The sequence below is a fragment of the Xiphias gladius genome, chromosome 16, assembly GCF_016859285.1.
Source record: "Xiphias gladius isolate SHS-SW01 ecotype Sanya breed wild chromosome 16, ASM1685928v1, whole genome shotgun sequence".
NCBI lineage: Eukaryota > Metazoa > Chordata > Actinopteri > Istiophoriformes > Xiphiidae > Xiphias > Xiphias gladius.
Window position 1 is genome coordinate 24,091,911 of NC_053415.1, and position 21,392 is coordinate 24,113,302.

Consider the following 21,392-nt stretch of genomic DNA (forward strand, 5'->3'; position numbering starts at 1 on the left):
GGCTGCTGAGGAAACCTCTCGGGACGCACAAACGATTCGGTCCCGTTGCTTAAGTCAAAGGTCCAGTCATGCCATTCCTCCCCGGCATCCACCGGTCCTCCAAAGCTAACAGACTTCTTCTGCCTCTACAGAATGACAGTCTGCTGCTTTCCCCCTTTTGGCCTCCCTTACAGCGCTTGTCACACAACACCATAAGTAAATATTACCTTTAGGGCGCGGGCTTCGTACTTGTTGACGTGTTGTCACAGCAAGTCACTTCTTATCAAATTAAAGGTGCGTGTTGCCAATTGACACCAGAAAGCGGCTCTTGTTCAGCGGCCTGTTTCTCAGAATGACCTTTGGTGTGTTTGATATACTGTAAAAATTGAAACCTTTACTGTGACCATGAAACGGACGTTGCTGCTGGCTAACACTTTGTGAGGCCCATCAGCATATGTACAGACACAAGAATGTCAAGCACCCGGGGCGTCCTCCAACATTTTACTTAGGGTGGAGTAAATTTCAACCGTTATAAAAATTTACATAACTACATAAAAGATGACATGTCACGTTCCTCTGTATTTGTGCTCAAGGATAATCTAGAGTCTGATGCACTGGATCTAATCATACTGTGTTGGCGGTGGTGGCAGAAGAACTCAGATCCTTTACTTAAGTAAAAGTACCAATACGACAATGTAAAAATACTCTGTTACAAGTAAAAACCTTGCATCCAAAAGTTCACTTGAGTCAAAGTACAGAATTATTATCAGCAAAATGTCCTTAATGTATCCAAGGTAGTTGGATCCTGTGACTAATATAGTATTTTACATTACATTATTAGATTTTTAATTCTGCATCGGTTTGTGAGCAGCTTTTTACTGGCTGAGGTGGAGCTAGTTTTAAGTACTTTATATACAGTTACGTAGTTCCAGAGGTTCCCAACCTAAGGGTCAGGCCCCTGCGAAGGGTCACGAAATAAATCTAAAAGGAAAGAAAGAAAAGGAAAAAAAAAAAAACCCCATCTGAGAGTTTTACTGGGGAACTCACCCTTTGGTAGAACTGCTATCATCTGAAACCTTGGACAAGCAGCCTCGGTAGATGCTGCTTCATCGCAAGGTGTTTTGTATCGTATTTTTTTTTAATAAGTATATCTTACGTTTTTTAATGTAAAACCTTAATTCGAAAAAAGTAACTTGCTGTCAGCTGACAGCTGTCTGACAACTACAGTTGTCAGACAAATGCGTCAGCTTGTGAAAGCATAAAAAAAATTCTGCCAACCTCAAATCTGCATGTGACAGAGATTAAGACATATACAAAAGCACATCAGTGTCACACAGTAGGACCACGTGAAACACGAGGTTTTTATTTGAGCTTCTATCCTCTAAACACAGACACATGAGATTGAGAAAAAAAAAAAACATTCTCACTTCGATTTGTGACATAATGATTCAACAATCTCAAATTTCTTTTTAAAATAGATACCAGATGCAGCGTTGCAAAAGAAACCTTCTCATTTCGCTTTGAGCTCGGGTTTTTAACCTAAGAACCGGCTTGAATCCAGTTCATTTTCCCAGTCTTTTTGTATTTAATGGCGAAAGTATAACATGAAAGTCAGTTAAGTTCGGGTGCGTTGCTCTTGTCAATCGCATTCATCCCTTATTTTCTGCAACACACACTGTCGAGAGGGACCAACCTACCAAAACAAGAGGATGCTTTTGTTTTGTTTTTTAGAGGTCAAGATGTGCTGATTTAACAGTTCAAGACCAAACTACCGTGTTTGCTGTGACAACAACAGTTTTAAAGATTATATTCTTGTTTCATTTGTACAACACATGAATGCATGTGTATGTTATGTACCATTGTGCGTAATTTTATATTATTTGTCTTGTCCTTCTTTAGTGTTGCTCCGTCATTGTTTGATTGTTTTAACTCTGGCCTTCCTATAAGGATGGCAGATGGAAATGAGCTTTAAGCTAACCCTATTAGTACTATAATGATAAGAACTTTTTTTTTTTTTTTTACAGCACTTAACTCCCAGTTAAACCTGCATTACCAGATTTCTGTTAGCATAAACAAACAGAATAAACAAACAAGACACAATTACTGAGCTTGAGAGGTGCCGGTAAGCAGGTAAGCAGAGTTTGGAACTTTGCATAGTGTATTTCCCAAAAGTGTTTCTTCAGTGTTGCACATGGTACAATACAAAAATAAACTGACATGATTTCGTAGATACTATCACTTTATTTTGTCGTAAACCAGGTGATTCACAATACCTGTGAAAATGATTAGCGGCCGAAACGACGATCTCTATCTTTTCATTGCACAATTGAATCTGTCAAAGAACGTCCTCTTCAGCTACTCGAGAAGTGAGTGCACACAGCGCCATCATCATTGTGAAAGTTCTGAAGCCTGGCACAGTGTGGTTAACCACTGTAACATCACGACCTCTGTCTGGACGTGCTTAAGGTGAACTTTGTTGCGAAACATTTTGAATGTTCTCATGGTTGACACTCAGCCGGTGGAAGAAAGAGCATAACAGCCGAACAAGGTCTTCTATAGGTACAAAAGAAGAAACTAACTCGGCTGCGGCAACTTTGGAACAGAATATCTCAAATTTAACCCATCATTCACTTTTTAAGCCAGCATGACTCACCTTGGTCATGATTTAGTTCAGAAACTTTTTGCAGTATTAACAACTGCCGTGAGTATGTTCCTGCTGATAGTCTTCTTCTGGATTCTGCAGTACATATTTGACATGGATTTCGTATGCTCGTGCAGACCAGGTATACATGGTGAACTGTACTTGGCTGCCCCCCCTATGATCCTCACCCTGGTTGTCAACATCATTGAGCCTTTCCTCCCAACGAGGATTTTTTCCAGCTGGGGTTGTCTTTGTTGCAGTCGCCGCAATAACTTCTGCAGCTGTCTTCTAACTTCTGTACCTGTCACCTGTCTTCTGCACCTGATGATCAAGTATTTCAGTTTTAGTGCTGTATGGGTAGCCACTGTTCTGTTTGATGGAGACTGGTACTTCTGCCTGATGACAAACCTCAACATGTCTCAGACTGGAATTCCTTGCAAAGAAAAACTGACCTACGAGGAGCAAAGAATTAAAGACGCTTATAGGGCTGAATCACTGGTAAGTAACTACACACAGCAACCAAATAGATTTATATCCACAAAGGTCATACTTTATACATAACTTCCTGTACTAGCGTAGTTTCATTTGCAAATACGGGTTGGTTTGTTCTTGTTTGCACTATGGCACTTTCATAACTGTCTTGGTATGGCTGCATAAAAGCTGTAAGGAACAGTAATGAGCGATGCTGTCCTACATGAAAACACTATCCTCTGCCAAAGTTCAAACTCTTTTGTTTGCAAATAAGTAAGGGTTTAAGGAATAGTTAGACATTTTGATAAAAACATATGCATTTGTTGAGAGTTAGGTGAAAAAGATTGATACCACTCTTGTATCTGTACGGTTGATATGAAGCTACGGCCACGAGCCGGTTAGTGTAGCTTAGCACAAACACTGGAAACGGGGAATAACACCTGGCAAAAAAGCAAATGAACATATTTTCTAAAATATCAAACTATCAGACTGTTTCCTTTAAAGTATGATTAAAGTTGGGCATCTAAAAGTTTCAAGCATATTTCCCCACGCTTAATAGTTACAGGAACCAGCAGCACTGACAACTGGTAGGAGACGGAGAAGCCTGATTTTAGTGTCAAAGTCAAATTCACTCATTCACCAACCCAACCTCCGCCATTACTTTTCATTGGGCTATAAGAGTCTCACAATATTCCCTGCCTTTACACTGAACACAATGATAAATTAGTTATATTCGCCTACTTACGAACAAAAGAAAGAAAGAAAGGTTGTTAAATGTGGCTGGTGTAGGTGCTAACGGTATCTGGTTAGCTGAACTAAAATTGTTCTCTGTTCCGACTGACCCTTCTCAACAGCACAAAAGCACCGCTGCTGCTGGATCTCCAGTGTTTACACTGAATATTTTGTAATGACAGCAGGGTTGAAACTAATTGGAGCTTAACTGAAACCACAAAAATGTTGTGCTTTATGTTCCTTTAAACTACTGAGTAAATCATTTTAAAAGTTAAACTTTTTTTCTTCTCCAGGACATTGGCTTTGGTTTATTCTTTTTTTTTTTATATCTCTTTGGAGCATTGTTGAAACTATAAGGGCCTGTTGTAGGAGAAAGAAGACAAGTAAATGTTGCTCCACGTCCACAGGGGACTTGTGCACTCCCTACTACAGTGTGGTTTATGAAGAACTTCTGGCAGAGCAAGTGAGCAGCCATTTGCACGACATGCTCAAAAATGTAGCTTCAGAAAGAGCAAAAGCAATCTGTAAGCCCTACCTTGATGTTATTGAGAATCATGAGAAGCAATTAAAAAACACAAGCGATGGGCACGACAATGTCAACATCGCAGTTTCGGAAGCCTGGCGGAACATTTCAGCCTTCGATTTCTACGCAACGAAAACTGAGAGACAAGCAGATTCGCGTGCTGGATCAGAGATGGGGGAGTCTGCAATGAATTCCAATCAAAGCTCTGGACAAGGGGGAAGTGAAGTTTCCGCATTATGTGTTTCCCCGTAACCTTATCGCTAGGGAAACATTATCTGAAGATGCAACAGACTTTGACACAAGACCTGTCTCCTTAAATATAAGTCATCAGACTCAACTGCCGCCAAAGTAAAGCCCTACAGCATAACTAAGAGAAGTTTAAATGGAAATGAACGGCAAAAAAAACCAAAAAAAAAACATTTGATACAAGTTACTTTCTAATCTACAGGCATATGGCATGAGAAGCATAGTTCAACAATGGTTAAGTAGCTCTTTGGAAAACAGTCAACAGTATGTGCAGTTGGTGGACATTAAATCTGAATGTAATAAGGTTACATGTGGTGTCCCGCAAGGGTCGGTGCTGGGCCCTAAACTTTTCTCTGTATATATAAATGATATTTGTGGATCAAAAAATATTTTGTTTGTTTGCTGATGATGCAATTTTTTTTTGTTGTGGAGATGATTTAAAAATACCTGTGGTTAATATTTAAAATGAAATGTTTAACCTAAAACATGGTGTGATCTCCCAGCTGAACCCTGAGGTTGACTTTGTTACTTTTAGCTTTTAGCTTTAGTATGTTCATGTACTCTTGTATTCAATCCGTATTAACCACATATATTTTCAAAATCATTCATTATGTACTCTCACAATCACTTACTAACCACTGTTACTATCATGATCATCTATTAATCACATGTATTCTCATAATCATTTATTGTTACTGAACCCCAAATTGTGTGTGTCGAAATTGCTAAATGAATGTGTGTTTGAATGGGTGAATGTGGCACGTAGTGTAAAGCGCTTTTTCGTGGTCATTAAGACTAGCAAAGCGCTATATAAGTGCAGTCCATTTACCATTTACCATGATCGCGTGTACTCTCCTATTCATTTATTGTTAATTATTCATTTAGTGTCCACATGTATATAGGAACTTTTGAGTAATTCGCCTTTAGACATTTATAAGGTGTTGATTATCCTTTTTTACCTTTTGTTGATTGTCTTTCTGTATATTTTACACTGAGCTGATAATATAAGATGGTCGGCTTGATGTGAAGTATATAGAGAGATAATCCTGTTCATGTTAAGCCATTTAATGATCTGACTGTCCAAGCTGTAAAGTCAAGGTACTTTCCGCAAGAAGAAAGAGAACCACAGAAAGACACATACACAGGAAGTGCACTACCTCTTCATCATGAGTGGTACCCTGCTGAATGTTACTTAAGCAAAGTCGGTGGGCTCGATATACATGGTAAAGAGGAGCTATGTCTTGCAAATAGCTTTGTATTGCAAAAGCTGTGTCTCTTCTCTGATTGGCATATTTGGTGATCATACAAAATGTAGCATAGTCAGGAAGGGCTGTGCCTCTTCATTGTCTATAAAAAGGCCAGACAAACTTGGAGAGATGCTCCTCTTCTTTTATTTCTTGTTTGCTGAACAACTCCATTTTAATTTTTTAGACAGATTTATTGTTGAGCTTTGGCCAAATTGTTAGAGGCTCTACCCTTTTGATTTTTTTGATTAGGTTTTGAGGCTCTTTTAAGTGTTTGTTTAATTTTTTTTGTTGTGGAGATGATTTAAAAATACCTGTGGTTAATATTTAAAATGAAATGTTTAACCTAAAACATGGTGTGATCTCCCAGCTGAACCCTGAGGTTGACTTTGTTACTTTTAGCTTTTAGCTTTAGTATGTTCATGTACTCTTGTATTCAATCCGTATTAACCACATATATTTTCATAATCATTCATTATGTACGCTCACAATCACTTACTAACCACTGTTACTATCATGATCATCTATTAATCACATGTATTCTCATAATCATTTATTGATACTGAACCCCAAATTGTGTGTGTCGAAATGAATGTGTGTTTGAATGGGTGTGTTTGAATGTGGCACGTAGTGTAAAGCGCTTTTTCGTGGTCATTAAGACTAGCAAAGCGCTATATAAGTGCAGTCCATTTACCATTTACCATGATCGCGTGTACTCTCCTATTCATTTATTGTTAATTATTCATTTAGTGTCCACATGTATTTAGGAACTTTTGAGTAATTCACCTTTAGACATTTATAAGGTGTTGATTATCCTTTTTTACCTTTTGTTGATTGTCTTTCTGTATATTTTACACTGAGCTGATAATATAAGATGGTCGGCTTGATGTGAAGTATATAGAGAGATAATCCTGTTCATGTTAAGCCATTTAATGATCTGACTGTCCAAGCTGTAAAGTCAAAGTACTTTCCGCAAGAAGAAAGAGAACCACAGAAAGACACATACACAGGAAGTGCACTACCTCTTCATCATGAGCGGCAACCCTGCTGAATGTTACTTAAGCAAAGTCGGTGGGCTCGATATACATGGTAAAGAGGAGCTATGTCTTGCAAATAGCTTTGTATTGCAAAAGCTGTGTCTCTTCTCTGATTGGCATATTTGGTGATCATACAAAATGTAGCATAGTCAGGAAGGGCTGTGCCTCTTCATTGTCTATAAAAAGGCCAGACAAACTTGGAGAGATGCTCCTCTTCTTTTATTTCTTGTTTGCTGAACAACTCCATTTTAATTTTTTAGACAGATTTATTGTTGAGCTTTGGCCAAATTGTTAGAGGCTCTACCCTTTTGATTTTTTTGATTAGGTTTTGAGGCTCTTTTAAGTGTTTGTTTAATTTTTTTTGTTCGGTTCTTTAATTTTTGATAATTTTGATGACCATTTCATAATTTTTGTTGACTTATGATTATTATTTTTTGGATTCTTTAACTTTTGATATCTTTTGATACTTTTTGATCATTTTCTGGTAACTTCTGGTAATTTTTGTTAACTTGTGGATTAAATAAAGGGTGTTGAAATTTCACTGAAGGAAGAAGATTCTTTTGTGGTTCAAGAGGGAAGTCTCAACCTTTAGGTTATGTGCAGGCCTAAGGTTTAGGTAAGGAGGGAAGGAGACTCCATAGTACGTCAAGTTCCAGTGCTGCTTACACTTAGAAGGGATCGACGCCTTTTGCATTGGGGCCATTGCGTCGTCCGACCCAACACTCCCGGCGTGGAGGTACGACCTGAGAGCCCTGTTGCCTGATTAGCAGGGGTAAAAAGGGTATTGATACTTCTTCTCCCATAAAGGGTCAGCTCTCTCTCAGTGTCACCGCCGTGTTGTCTTCATGGTACCCAATGTAGGGTATGAAACTGGATTGTTGTGTTAAACCATAGAGACTCATTACTCACCAGTTACATAGCTCTCGTAAACCGAACCAAAAAGTCTAAGAACCAAGGACATAGTGAACCCCGCTAACTATCTCTGACTGGTGCAGGCAAAAAGGTATAGAGGAGAGTTCTTTAAACTATATGCAGCTGCGGCAAGATCTAGGCTCTCCAGCTTAAGTAAATAAGAGGTTATGTTCCTTTTTAAAAAGAGAAAGCTTTAGGATTTGAGAACATCTACATTAATAAATAACGGTGGGTGACCTTTGATAGGGTTACTCTACTTAATATATCTGTATCTGGAAGAGTATCATATGACATTTGTGAAGCTGGCCACAGGCGCAGTTGCATATCAAACCGTGAATGACAAAGAGTAGAGCAGTTTATGCCCATTTAGAAATCGAAGAGACCTTGAACGTTTGAGCAACTGTCGACTGATGAAACAAATACAATCCCCGATAATCAAACTGAATTTGGAGGAGAATCGGTGGTGGATCTGACCACCCCTGATCTACCACTGCCAGAGTTTACTCCCTATATGAATCCTAATTACGTGCCAATGCATATAATTAGGCCCACAGGCACCCTCACTGCCTCCAAACCCTGGGAAGTTATTAAAAGAGTTAAGAGGCATAGGAGAGGCAGCTAGGGGGTGGAGGGAAGCGATAGACCCACCGCCTGATTATACCCCTCCTTCTCAATCTGTAATTCCTCCCCCTAGGCCCCTGAGAAGAGATTTAGGGTCAGAAAGAGGATCTTGTGTGCCCGATCCACATGACATTAATAAACAGCCCACAAGGCTAAGGATTAGTCCAGCAACAGTAGCCAGAATCAAAGTAATCACCTCACTCATAGCAGGATATCGTCACCCAAGGTCTTATTTTTGTTATCGAATCCAGCTAACACTCAGCTCAGCAATGAAGGGGGAAACAGTAAGTAGGAGAAAAGATGGCAAGGGGAGTGTGAATGCTCTCGGAAACTGACCTGTAGATTACCACCAATGGGTGTTAACATCTTGTGGCGAAATAGGAGGGTGTTGCCAAGGCATTTGGAATTTTGCCGTAGCTCAAGGGAGAGGTATGCATCCAGACCAATCTAAAGAGTGGCTATTAGGCAGCTATAGAGTCCTTTTCAAAGACCACTGGCAACACAAATGTATTTAGCTTTAGGGGAATTAACACAGAAATAATAGCGGCGGCCCCTAATGAAATAGCCCGGCAAAATGGCCCCCTGCTTATACTGCATAAACCGGATCTCTGTGAGACCCCCACCCATAAGGCGGAGGTGTGTTGAGCAGCAGGACCAAAAAAGATCAGGAAAGCCTGAGCAGTGGCCATGAAAGAAAGGGGTCACGAGCCTCTCCTTGCTGGAGAAACAGACCCTTACGATATAAGCAGAGTTGTGATGGGACTAGTCCACGCATGTCTTCTGATAGAAGGAATTAGCAAAAAATGAGGTGCTGCCGCCTAGCACTATAGCCAGTACTTGGTTCTCTGTGGTCCAGAGTGCCTGTGACCCTTTGGCTGAGGACGGAGAAGATACACTGGTTATCAGGACCAGGACTCAAGGTAAAAAATACCAGGGAGTCAGAGTAGACAGTCTCCTTAAAGCCCTAGCATAAGGAGAAAAACATATCGGCCAAATTTTGATATTGGTAGATGAACCAAAACAGGTCCCGGCATTGCAACAAAGGCACTGTGACCAAGAGGATTATTCAACTAAAATAGAGACAGAGTCAGAGCCAGAGGAAGGAGCCCCCCCCCCCCAAGGTTGAGGGGACTTCCGTTCAGACCAGTAAAACCTCAACTCTAGCCCCCATCCTAGGGATCACCCCTAGGACGGCTAGACCGAAATCCCCAGCCCCTAAACCCAGAACACCGGTCCCAGGAGGTATGGCAACGCTCAACCGAAATCCATCCTTGTTTAGGGCAGGTAGAGCTGTGTCGATTGACCCAAAAATGGCAAAAATAGTTAGGGGTCAGTTAAAATCAGCCAAACCTCTGGGGAGAAAGGAAATAGACCCTTGAAGCTTCCCGTGCCTCCCCCTTACTTTCTATACTAGTGAGGGATACCCATTTACCCTAAACACTGATAGATTCCCTGAAACAGAAAGAGATTGGGATCCCCCTGTAGACCAGGAGGACCAGTATATACACAAGGAAAATCCAGTAACCCGGGGCAAGACCCAAGCAGGTCTCAATGCCCCCTCAGCATTTAAAAGGGCTTTCAGAACCAGGTTTAACTAAGTCATGGCAAGAGGCATACATGGATGCAGGTTATGACTTTTTTAGAGTAGGAGTGAATTGAAGAGATCAGTCTATGATGAGCCTGGCCCTCGTCAGAGGAGCAGAGATGAGGCTTAATATCATTCCTGAAGGACATAACACTGTGATTGGCACGTGAGTCCTCCCCAAACTCTCTCCCCTAATCCATACAAAGCAGCAATGGGGCACCATCCCCCCATGCCACTTACCCTCCTATCTACCTCCCAAACCCTGCTTGGCCCAGGTTACAGTATAAGGATCTGAAAAATTCAGTGACACCAAGACCCCCAGGGGTAAGCGATCAGCAGTTACTGGCTAGAGTACTAAAGTTAGGTCTAGATGTACAGGTGCTGCAACATCCTGCTGCCACGCTGTTTTTAAATGCCAATAGGGGCTGTAACCCCCCCCCGGTCTGATTAATTCCCCCACTTGATTGTATATTAGGCTGCTAGTCTAATGGTAACCATCCCCAGTCAAGACCCTATGCAGGAAACCATCAATAAGCCAGCTGACTTAGTGACTAAAGGCAAAACTCCACTCACATTGGTGATGGCTGAATTGAATAACAGTGGGGCCTCCCCTACTCATAAAGAGAAGCTTGTAGCCAGTGTACCAGGAGGCACCAACCCTGCCTCCAGAATAGCATTACTTACAGAGGAAAAACTGAACCATAAAGTACAATGCTATGATGAAAAAATAACTTGTTCACTGCCAAAAGGGCCAAAGGTTCTTCTTCCCCCCAGAGTCCGGGTCAGAAATCCTGAGGGCAGGCAGAACAATCAAATAAAGGGCCGCCTCATATCCCTCGTCCCTTTAGACTTCTCTCAGTGGGGACCAGGGAAACGGACCAGGCTAGGGCAGTTTAGCTCCCCCTCGAGGCCAGCATCCCTGGGTGACTGAATACAATCAAGAGAGCAGGCCCTGGCAACAGCCGAGGGGACCTTCCCCCAGAAATTCAGACCTTCCACCACGGCCCAGGGCTATTTGGAAGCATGGAGCCTGTACAGCATACCTCCAACCCCCAAAAATAAGTGACTAGGAGGTGTGCAATGCTACTTTAACCACACAAAATGCCTCAGTTGAACACATGAACACCTACTTGGCTGACTGCAATCGATATCCAAGTGCATGTGAGGCTCCAAAACACAGAGATGCTATAGCCAACAGATACGTTTACTTAAAATATTGTTTCATGGAAGCTAAAATAACAGGTCTCATTATAACAGAAATTGATGTGTCGGACCCAGACTCTCTAAACTGCTCTCAACCAACCTCAGGCACATGCAATTTGACATGCAAACTCAATGACTCGTTATCTGAACTTTCTGAGCCTCGTTGCAAAACATCCTGGATGGCTCAATCCAAATAGTAGATTCTGGAACCCCGACAATTGCACAAAAACTCGTTCATTTTCAAACATTTAATTGGGCAACTAATAAAAGAAACATTTTATATGCATGGTGGGAAAAGAAGACTACAAAGCAAGTTTTACTGTTATCGCTTTGTAGCCCGAAATAAAAAAGTGGTCGAGGGAGCTTTATTTCTGGTCAGACTGGAAAGCTGACACAAATTGTACTATTGAGCCCCACAAGCCCCACTTAGCTATACTCCTAGCAGAAAGTAGTCTGAGACTTAATCAAACAGGACTAATTTCTAATCTACCAACCGTATACGGAACCAAACAAGCTTGGCCCCTGTGCCCTGACTGCCACATTCAAATGGTTCATGACCACATCCCCGCTGACCATTTCGTGTGCCCCCCCTCTAGACTAAATGGTCTAGTCCCAGAAACACGGCAGACATGTCAGTAGTAGGCAAAATGCTAGGTTGCTCTGAGAGCTATGTCACCCGATCAGCAAGAGTCTAAGCCAAAACACAGTATTGATACTTCTTCTCTCTTAAGCTCTCTAAGGCACCTCCGCGTTGTCTTCAGATGCAAGTAAAGAATCATTAATTCATGTCTTTTGGAAGTTGAAAAAAGGAGGATGAAGTCATGGTATCCATAGATGGAGTTAATACTGAAAGGGTGTTTAAAATCAGATTTTTCGGGTGTAATTATAGACCAGAAGCTCTCTTGGAAAGCTCACAAGGCAATAATAAAGTAAAAAATGTCCAAAAGTATTGCAATTCTGAACAAATCAAAGTATGTACTGGACTACAGGGCACTTCAAATGTTGTACTTCCCAATGATTTGACCCTACTTTAACATATAGAGATGTGGGGCGACACATATACAACTAATATATATCCACTAAATATATATATATATATATATATCCACTAAATATATATATATATATATCCACTAAATATATATATATATATATATATATTTAGTGGATATATATTAGTTGTATATGTGTCGCCCCACATCTATATATACGTATATACACACACACACTACAGAAAACAGCAATAAAAATTATAAATCAGGTAGATTCAAGGGAACAAACCGAAATCAAGGATAATAAAACTGAAACTGAAACATTTTGTTCAATTCAAAACCTTATTAGTTATATTTAGAGCCCAAAACAGATTATTGCCTGAAAATCTGCAGATTGTTTTGAGATCAGTTGATGATGATCACAGATGATGATATTAAGTTTTCATGTACTACATGAAAACAGGTGAGTATTTCAATGTGTGGAGTCAAACTGTGGAACTCTCTGGAGGATAGTTTTAAATGTATTATGCAATTTAAGAAAATGTATACAGACCAAATAATTGAATGATCTGAGCTTGATGAGTAAAGTTTGTGTTTTGTGTTTCGTCATCGGTTGTGTATGTGTGTGTGTTTTGATGCCTGCATCGAGGCACATACATACACAAAAGGTTGTTAAAAGCACTGGCAGATCATCTATGGAACACCATTTGTTACTTAGTTGAGAAAGGGGCAGTTAATTCAAGATTTTTCTTCTCCTTGCTCCTCCGATCATAGAATGTGTAATATATTGTTTCAAAATGCAGCTCATATTTTGTGTAAAACTGTGTATATACTGAAGTGATAATGAAATTAGACAATAACAGGAACATTCCTCAGGGAAGACGGACTCCCATGAGCAAGAAGTGTAATTTATTAATGTAATACTTAAACCTTTATTGACACAAGCCATCTTTAGATAGTTTGATGATATACTTGCAAAATATTTCCCTTACTATCAACTCAGTCAGGAATTGTAGGTAAAGAACATTTATGCTGTATTTCCCTCTCTCAAGCCTTCAATCCAAAAATTAATTTCCAAAATTTGAATGTCAAAATTAATTACACACCAATGGTATAACCCCTTTTCTCGCAGATCCATCTCAGATTGGTTGTACAAGGCAAATCATTCCAGTTCTTTAAATTGTTCCCCACAGTTCTCATATGGGCACAGTCCTCTTCCCCCAATTGTCCACCACCATTATCAGGCTGTGCATTCCTCCAGTACCTAACAGATCAACAACAAGACGATAATGGCAGCGTTAATATTGAACGTGAACACAGTCTATTAGTCATGCTACTCAACGGGAAATGCTACCAAGACTTAAACTGTGTGGGCCAGAGTGCCGACGATCCCACTTTTCACTACCTGCTCAGCACCAAACAGCAGACGGACGAAGTTTGCAACTAGCTGGCGAACACAGTGGAACATTTACTTCAAGCGTAATTTAAGTTAATATTACACTTAAATTCATTGGGTGAAAAGAAACACAACCCAAAATGAATGGTAATAATGCTCTGCTGAATGTTTAAAGAGGCAACACGTTTGTTTTGTTGTGTTGTGTTTTTGTAGCGGCGCACATAACGACGTCTCGCAGGCTCAAACTGGAGCTACACATTTAACGAAGTTTCTCGTAAAAATAGTACTTCAGGTTGACAATCGCTACAAAAATTTCTGCTTCGACAAACATTACACGTCCTCTCAAATTCAGATGAGGGTAATATGTCTCTTATATTTCAATACAAATTTTTTTTTTATCATAACACTATAGTTCTTCTTTGTATTTTCTCAATAACAAGTCACAGAAACAGCCTCAGCTGTGGGTGTAGGCCTCTTAATAGCGCCATAGTCCATACGATTGCACAGAACTACTAAAGGAATGCATACACATTTGTCCAAGCACAGTAGTCCTAATACCACCAGCTGACCTGCAAAATGTAAAAAACAACCCTTCAGGGTGACAAACGCTACACAGCGTTTTCTGCCTCCATCTCATGCGTCGAGATTCGCGCTGTCTGATCAATCCACGAGAAACCGCCGCGTGGCGACACTGACACCGATGCTGGCGATTCACTGGTACAACTGACTAACAGTCACAACGGGAATAAATCGAACTGTCCCCTCAAGTTGAACAACAAACACTTTCTTTCCATAAACCACACGTTACATCTAGGAAACATATAGTAAAACTACGGAAAACTGACAAGCATCACATCCAGGAAAAAGTACTCAATCGTCAGCACATGACTTACTGTGCCCCCAAGTGGCTGTGTTAACCCAAATGTATTGTGTGAACCGTTAATAAATAAATAAATAAATAAATAAATAAAAATAAAAAAATCGACAAAAACATTCTCCCAAATGATCACAATCATGATGACGTGACTGGATATGGCAGATAGAAGCCTGATCAAAAGAACCACACCACCATCTGAGTATATTTTAACAAAGTGGGGGAGTTGTTGGTCGCATCTCATACACTGTGAGAGTGAAAACGAAGCTGAAACCGAAACTTCAATTCAGCTGCTGCGATTACGCTGATTACGCTTTGCTGTCGTATGTTCTGTTATTTCTGATCCCGAAAAACCAAAACAAATAAATGCGGCAGTATCTGTATCGCTGTTTCTCTCCCTAAAAAAAGGTGAAGCACGTTGCTGCCTTACTGTAGAGACAGCGGAGCGCCATCAATCCACATCCAGGTTCCCTCCTTGACTCTGTCAGTCAAGCCAATCCAGGCCAGAGTGTCTTCCCTGGTGAAGTTAGTGAGGAACATCTGTCCAATAAAAAAAGAAGGAAAGCTACAGCATTTTATATTTCAGTTTTAATTATATGATACGCTGTGGAATTTTGTACAAACATTCACGGTGGCCAGAGGATGAATTCTACTGATTATGGTGAACCTCTGACTTTACTCTCTAGCGCCACTGTAAGGTTGACATTTATACTGAGAGTCAAATACTATGTCTCCACAACTATTAAATGGATTTTCACGAAATTTCACAGCAGATATTCAAGGTTCCTAGAGGATACATTCCAATGTTTTTGGTGAGGATTCTTTTCCCGTAGCGCCATCAGCAGGTCCTGTCAAATAAAACAATATCTACTAAACGGATCGGTGCAAAATTTGGCTCAGGCGTTAAAGGAGCTATTTGTAAGTTTTTGCTATCGCTAGGGGGCCAACATTAGCATTAACAGCTGTTTACCTACCAGTCTAGAAGAAATGTGCGTTCAGCATCAAACTTCGGTCATTTACTCACCAAGCGGTGCTCTCCACCGCTGCAGCGGGAGCAACGCCAATCTTAACGCTTGCTTTGCTTTTATTTCTATCATTTCCTTTCTTCTACCGAAGCTAGCATGCTAACCAGCCGGCCCACCTCGTCGCTTTTCGATAGCGGGTCACTGCAGCTTCCAGTCCGCCCTGAAGAAGCGGCCCTGCTCAGAGGCCGTATTCTAACCTCTTGTCTTGTAAACCCAACAGCGGCTGAAGCTCTTGGCAAGCGACCATTATCACCACCACCCTCCTCCGGCAGGAAGCCGCATCCACGACGGAGAGAACTTACAAATAGCACATTTAATGGATCCCAGATGATGCATTTTAATGACTTTGGGGATTACCCTGACTTTTCCTGTGTTCACCATGCAACGTAAACTTCTTAGTTCTTCATTGAAATATCTCGACAACTATTTGATGGATTGCTGTGAAATCTGGCGCATACGTTCATGGTCCCCAGTAGATGAAGATTAATAACCTTGATATCTCGACTTCTTTTATCTTGTGCCGCGATTTAGTAAAAAAAATCATTTTATCCAATACTTTGGTTTATGAGGAAATACATGCAAAGCCCATGACATTCCCAATCACCCTCTGCTGTACTTTGGGTTTTCTGGTAATTAGCAAATGTTAGCATGCAAACATGCTAAACCAACACAATAAAGGTGGAAACATTTAGCTCCAGCACAGCCTTACAGAGCCACTAGGCTGGCCATAGAGTCTCATTCTTGTCCGGAAATCGGGGGAAAAATATGTCTACGTGAAGCATTTAAGAAGATATCGACATTTACTTGTGTATAAATGTTACACAAACACACATACGCAGTACCTGCTCTTCAGGACTGTCTATGACCACCAGGTCTGCTTTTCTGTTTCTGCAGGCCTCTCTGCCCTTTTCCCAGGGACCAGACTCACTGGAGAAGTGGTAACAGGCAAAACCAAACATCCTCCATCCCGCATGACAAGTTTTCTCTGTAACACACAGCAAAAGACAAACATAAAGGAGGTTTCCAATTTACTCATGCACATATCTGATCCCTTTGAAGCACACGTTGGTAATTATGATATTTCATGACAAGCAAAAGATATTTATCATCAAAAATCAACATACACTTGAGTCTTGGAGTGAGAATTTAAAAAGACACACAAAAAAAAAACGACTGTTTTTCATGAGTACAAGTGTTTCGCAAGTGTTGACAGACTTCATGTGCAAACCCATGCATGCGATTTTATCTACACCCATGAGTCATGATTTTTTTGCGACCAAGGCGACTCTTTTTTTTTTTTAACTTTCTGGTAAACTGGTGGTAATTTCAGAGAGTGCTGCACCAATGTGTCATTCATTAAACCAGTACTTTTCGCTGCTGTGAGCGGTAAAAATATCTGCTGTGAAAAAGTGGTCTACTATGCACACATTTCCGACAACATACACCTGCTGTTTCCTATTTTGCAGATCTGAGTCCATCTATTTTTAATCTCACCATGTTGCTCTGGTGCTTGAGTAGATTTGTGTGCAGTGGCCACACTTGCGTACTCACTCAGCCTGTCTCTGTTGACTTGCCATTATTAGTTAGGGAGCATGTTAAGGGTATTGGTGGCTGAAATTCACTGATGAAAACATTTTCCTTTTCCTGGTAAACTGGTGGTAATTTCAGAGAGTGCTGCACCAATGTGTCATTCATTAAACCAGTACTTTTCGCTGCTGTGAGCGGTAAAAATATCTGCTGTGAAAAAGTGGTCTACTATGCACACATTTCCGACAACATACACCTGCTGTTTCCTATTTTGCAGATCTGAGTCCATCTATTTTTAATCTCACCATGTTGCTCTGGTGCTTGAGTAGATTTGTGTGCAGTGGCCACACTTGCGTACTCACTCAGCCTGTCTCTGTTGACTTGCCATTATTAGTTAGGGAGCATGCTAAAGGTTATTGGTGGCTGAAATTCACTGATGAAAACATTTTCTTTTCAACACACTTGAGACAGAGTGAAGAAGAAGAGCTTCAAATTTGCTGACTGTGGATGATTTGTAGAATTTAGAGCACAGATATAGCTTCTACTTTTGTACTTCCCCATAGTGATCTTAGCTGCTCCTCTACACTGTGTGTGCAGCAGCCACAGAGGTGACTGACTCCGTTTGGACGTACTCTGTATCTTGTTCAGCTCTTTAGTTACTTCAGCGAGGCTGGCATTCAGCCGGTCCCTTTGCTCAGTCAGGGAGGAAACCTTGTTATCACTGGCCTGAAGACGCTGAGTCTGGTTGACTCTGACGGCAGAGGCGTCTGCAGCTACACTCTGTACGGAGTTGTAGTCTAAAATCAATCAAGAGAGACCTTTATGTTTATTAAAGTATCACAGGAACCAGATACCAAATAAATAGAAACATAATCATATTTGGAAGAAATTTGTGTCTATGGGACCCGTTTTTGGTTTATTAACAATAACAATTGGGTTATTTTGTATTGACTAGACATTCTTTCGTAGCTTCTGTCCTGATTATACAGCATATGTAATACACCATATCTTTAAGGTAATGCCACTGCTCTAATGCAGAGGTGATGTAAATACATGAACAGTAGACGCATATATAAAGTCGATAAAAACTGAAATACAAACACAAAATACAATAAATGAAACAGTTATTGCATTTCCACAAGCCAAAATGTTTCCTGATTCCTAAAAACAGCGTTGACAATTCAAGTTAAACTGTATTTTCATAGCAAGTATGTTGATGTTAAATAAATGTTGACATGACAGCTGACACCAGAAATCAAATGTGGTTGGGCTACGGCACCAAAATGAGAGCTCTACTGCTTAAATATGCATCTTTACCGTCTTGGAAGAGTGTTATAATCACAAAACATCGGAAATCAGCGCAGAATTTTTTTATACGACACTTTTCATTTAAAAAGCTGCCTTGAGTTTCAAAACAAACAGAGGAAAACAAGGAAGAGCCAGAAAAGACGACCAAGGCGCCAGGGCATAAAGGCAGGGTAACGCAACACAAATGACAAACGCAAATAGAAAGCTGAATAACACATGAGCAGAAGCATGCTCCCAAAATCGCTGAGTGATTTCTGTACGTGAACCAGACTCACAGTGGTATACGAGGCCGATGATCCCAGCCAGCAGGAAAAGGTTCAGCAGGCCCAGAAAGAGAACAGCAGCTCCATGAAATCTGCTCTTAGAGCTCCCGAGACCTGAACAGAGAAAAAAAACAAAAAACCATTGATGCAGAAAAGTATACGGTAGGCTAAGAACTGATTTATTCACAGCTCAGTCTAACGCGCTCTGAACATTTTTACCTTCCTGCTTTGTTGGCTTTTTGGCATATTCAACATTGACATAGATTTCCTCCATTTCTCATGATGTCTTCAGCTTTTCCCGAAGAGTGTCAGCTCCGCAACACATACTGAAACTTTGGTTCCTTTCACTTTTGTCGCCTCTGTTTGAGGAAGTTGCAAGTTTCAAAAGTGCTAAAGAGTTATGAGCAGGCAATCCTCTGCTCCGACCCCTGAGGAAAAATTATGAAGCAATACACTGCATTACATGACAGAGGGCTAAAAACCTTATCTACCTACCTACCTACCTACCTACCAACCTACCTACCTACCTACCTACCTACCTACCTACCTACCTACCTACCTACCTACCTACCTACCTACCTACCTACCTAGGCATGCAGGCTAGGACATGATTCATGGGAAAAATGATTGGAAAATAATGACCCCATACTAGCACCACAATCTGTTTCAGATATACGATGTTATCCTGCTAAAAACATAATACGTAGCAACGGTGTAAAAAAAAAAAAAAAAAAAGAGGTTAAAGGAATTTTCGTACCTTAATGCCCAATGTGACCCAAATGATGCCCATCTGCAACTTCTCCGTATTTGGAAAAGAGGGTGTGGGGGGACCGTGTTACTCGGAGGTGGAGGCTTTGATGGAAGTACGTTCTTTCCATCCACCCTGACCCCCTGAGCTCCTCCTGCAGAGTTTACGATAATAAATGAAAGTGGAGACATAAAGACACCGGAGAAAACTTCTTAAGAGCTTTCAATTCCGCTCATGGTTACAAACTTGTTTGATTTTGATTTTCCAAATTTTCCCCAACAGCAGGTATTTCCTGAGCAAAATGTTCAGACATGTTCAGTCACTTGATGAACTACTGTATGTAATCTGGCGCTAGTTACGGGGGGGACTGAGGGCTCAGACATTTGTTTTAATTTAGCTTGTTGTGTTTATAACTTGTTGTTTTCCAGTGAGATGCTCTGAAAGAGCTTAATACCCTATCACATAATACCCTCCTCAATATCACTCTTGTTTAGGTATTTTGCACTTTTTTCCAAATCTAGGGCCTCACAGAAAAATCAATAAGCATGTGGTTCAAAGTTCGGTCGAGGCCAGGAAAAATACTTTTCAAGATATTAATGGCCAAACATGGCTTCCCAGATAAGGGCTTTCTGAGAGTAAAAATGAAGAAATATGAAGGGCCGAAAAAATAGAAACACATTGGAATTGAATAAAAATATTGTTAAAGACCTTGGTTTTGGAATCCAAACAAAATCTGAGATTGTGCCGCAACCACTGTCCTGGATTCTGTCTGACCCGGTTTAGAATGTGATCTGCTAGTCAGGAGTCCACCTTATTTACCCAAGAAGACCAAGTCAACCTCCTCCTTCGCACGACCTGCCTGAGGTGTTCGTTCAGTCAGCCTTTGTTTTACAGATCCTGCGTTGAGCCAAGCGTTAGGAGGACTTTTTGGGCTTTAAAAAAAAGTCTCAAAGTGAGGGACTGAATGCTAACTTCCCGGAGGACACCAAACTCAACCAAGGCCAAGATGAGTATCAGGGCTCTGCTTATAACCTCATCTTTATTCCTGCCGCCGCCGTCTGACACCTCAGCCATAGCCCAGCCATCGTGCAGAGTGATACGCTACAGTTTATTTATGGGTCACATTCTTTTAAAGTTGCTGTGAATCTCATTTTGGGAGATTTCATTCGTACCTGCTTTTTATTCACAGGCTCTTTAAGCTGCCCTGTGCTGAACCTGCCGGTGCCCTGGTGAACCAGGTGAGGGCTCGGAGCACAAAAAAGTGTGACAGCCAAGAGAAGTGAATGTAAAAGGTAAATTACAGCTTTGATCGTACCTCGGTGACCTGTAAACCACCTGACAATCAAGGTCTTAAATATTTATATACATGATATAGTGTGAAAGAGAGTCCCAGGTACAAAGTACCTGTATAGTATAGTAAAACAGGGCAAAGTAATTCTCTTGAAAATCCAGGTCAAGTTAAAAACCGGCATCAACTTATGTGAACCGGACTCACAGTGGACAGCGAGGCCGATGAGCCCAGCCGGCGGGAACACACTCAGCGCCCCCAGACAGAGAACGACGGCTCCATTAAATCATCCGACCTGAACCGAGAAAAGACGATTGAAAAACCGTAAGTTACACAACAGTAATAATGACAGATGATAATACAGGTTTCCTCACAGCTCAGTTTGACAGGCGCCGTCTGTTCCCTCTTACCTGTCTGATTTATTGAAGGTTTTTTGGCGTGGACAGTCTCAGCTTGTTGAACATCGACACAGACTTCCTCCGCCGCTCGTAAGGATGCCCGACGTTTTCCTCGAGGCTCAGCGCTGCGGCACGGACTGCGGCGCGTGGAAGTGATGAACCTGCTGATGGTTTAGATCTCTCCCCTTTTTCTACGCCTGAGGAGGTTGCTGGTTTCAGAGGTGGTGAAACGAAATTTGTCCAACAATAATCCACCGCTGAAACTTTTCGCTCTGCATGTGTGTAATGGTAGTCACGTTAAAAGATACAGAAGTCTAAAGTCATTTCAATGAACAGTTAAAGAGGACTCTCTTGACATAGATACGCTGCAATGATGCTA

At 41.1% G+C, this 21,392-nt stretch overlaps 1 protein-coding gene across 1 annotated transcript; it reads right to left on the reverse strand.

Moving 5' to 3' along the window:
- Positions 1-13,078: 13,078 nt before the first annotated feature.
- LOC120801238 (CD209 antigen-like protein C) lies at positions 13,079-18,980 on the reverse strand. Its single transcript, XM_040147939.1, has 6 exons — positions 18,799-18,980; positions 18,592-18,693; positions 17,641-17,805; positions 16,324-16,466; positions 14,887-14,996; positions 13,079-13,450 (listed from the first exon to the last, which is right to left on the reverse strand). Exons 1-6 carry the CDS (start codon positions 18,851-18,853, stop codon positions 13,285-13,287), a joined length of 741 nt encoding a protein of 246 aa, XP_040003873.1. The 5' UTR covers positions 18,854-18,980; the 3' UTR covers positions 13,079-13,284.
- Between the last annotated feature and the right edge of the window lie 2,412 nt (positions 18,981-21,392).

What these genes read in the sequence shown, in the direction of transcription:
- LOC120801238 (XM_040147939.1), bottom strand. Translation starts at nt 18,853, where the DNA reads ATGGAGGAAATCTATGTCAATGTTGAATATGCCAAAAAGCCAACAAAG. An exon ending in AAAGCCAACAAAGCAGGAAG is followed by an intron (nt 18,694 to 18,798) that starts GTAAAAATGTTC and finishes TTCTCTGTTCAG; the next exon opens with GTCTCGGGAGCTCTAAGAGC. An exon ending in TAGACAGTCCTGAAGAGCAG is followed by an intron (nt 14,997 to 16,323) that starts GTACTGCGTATG and finishes TTTATTGGACAG; the next exon opens with ATGTTCCTCACTAACTTCAC.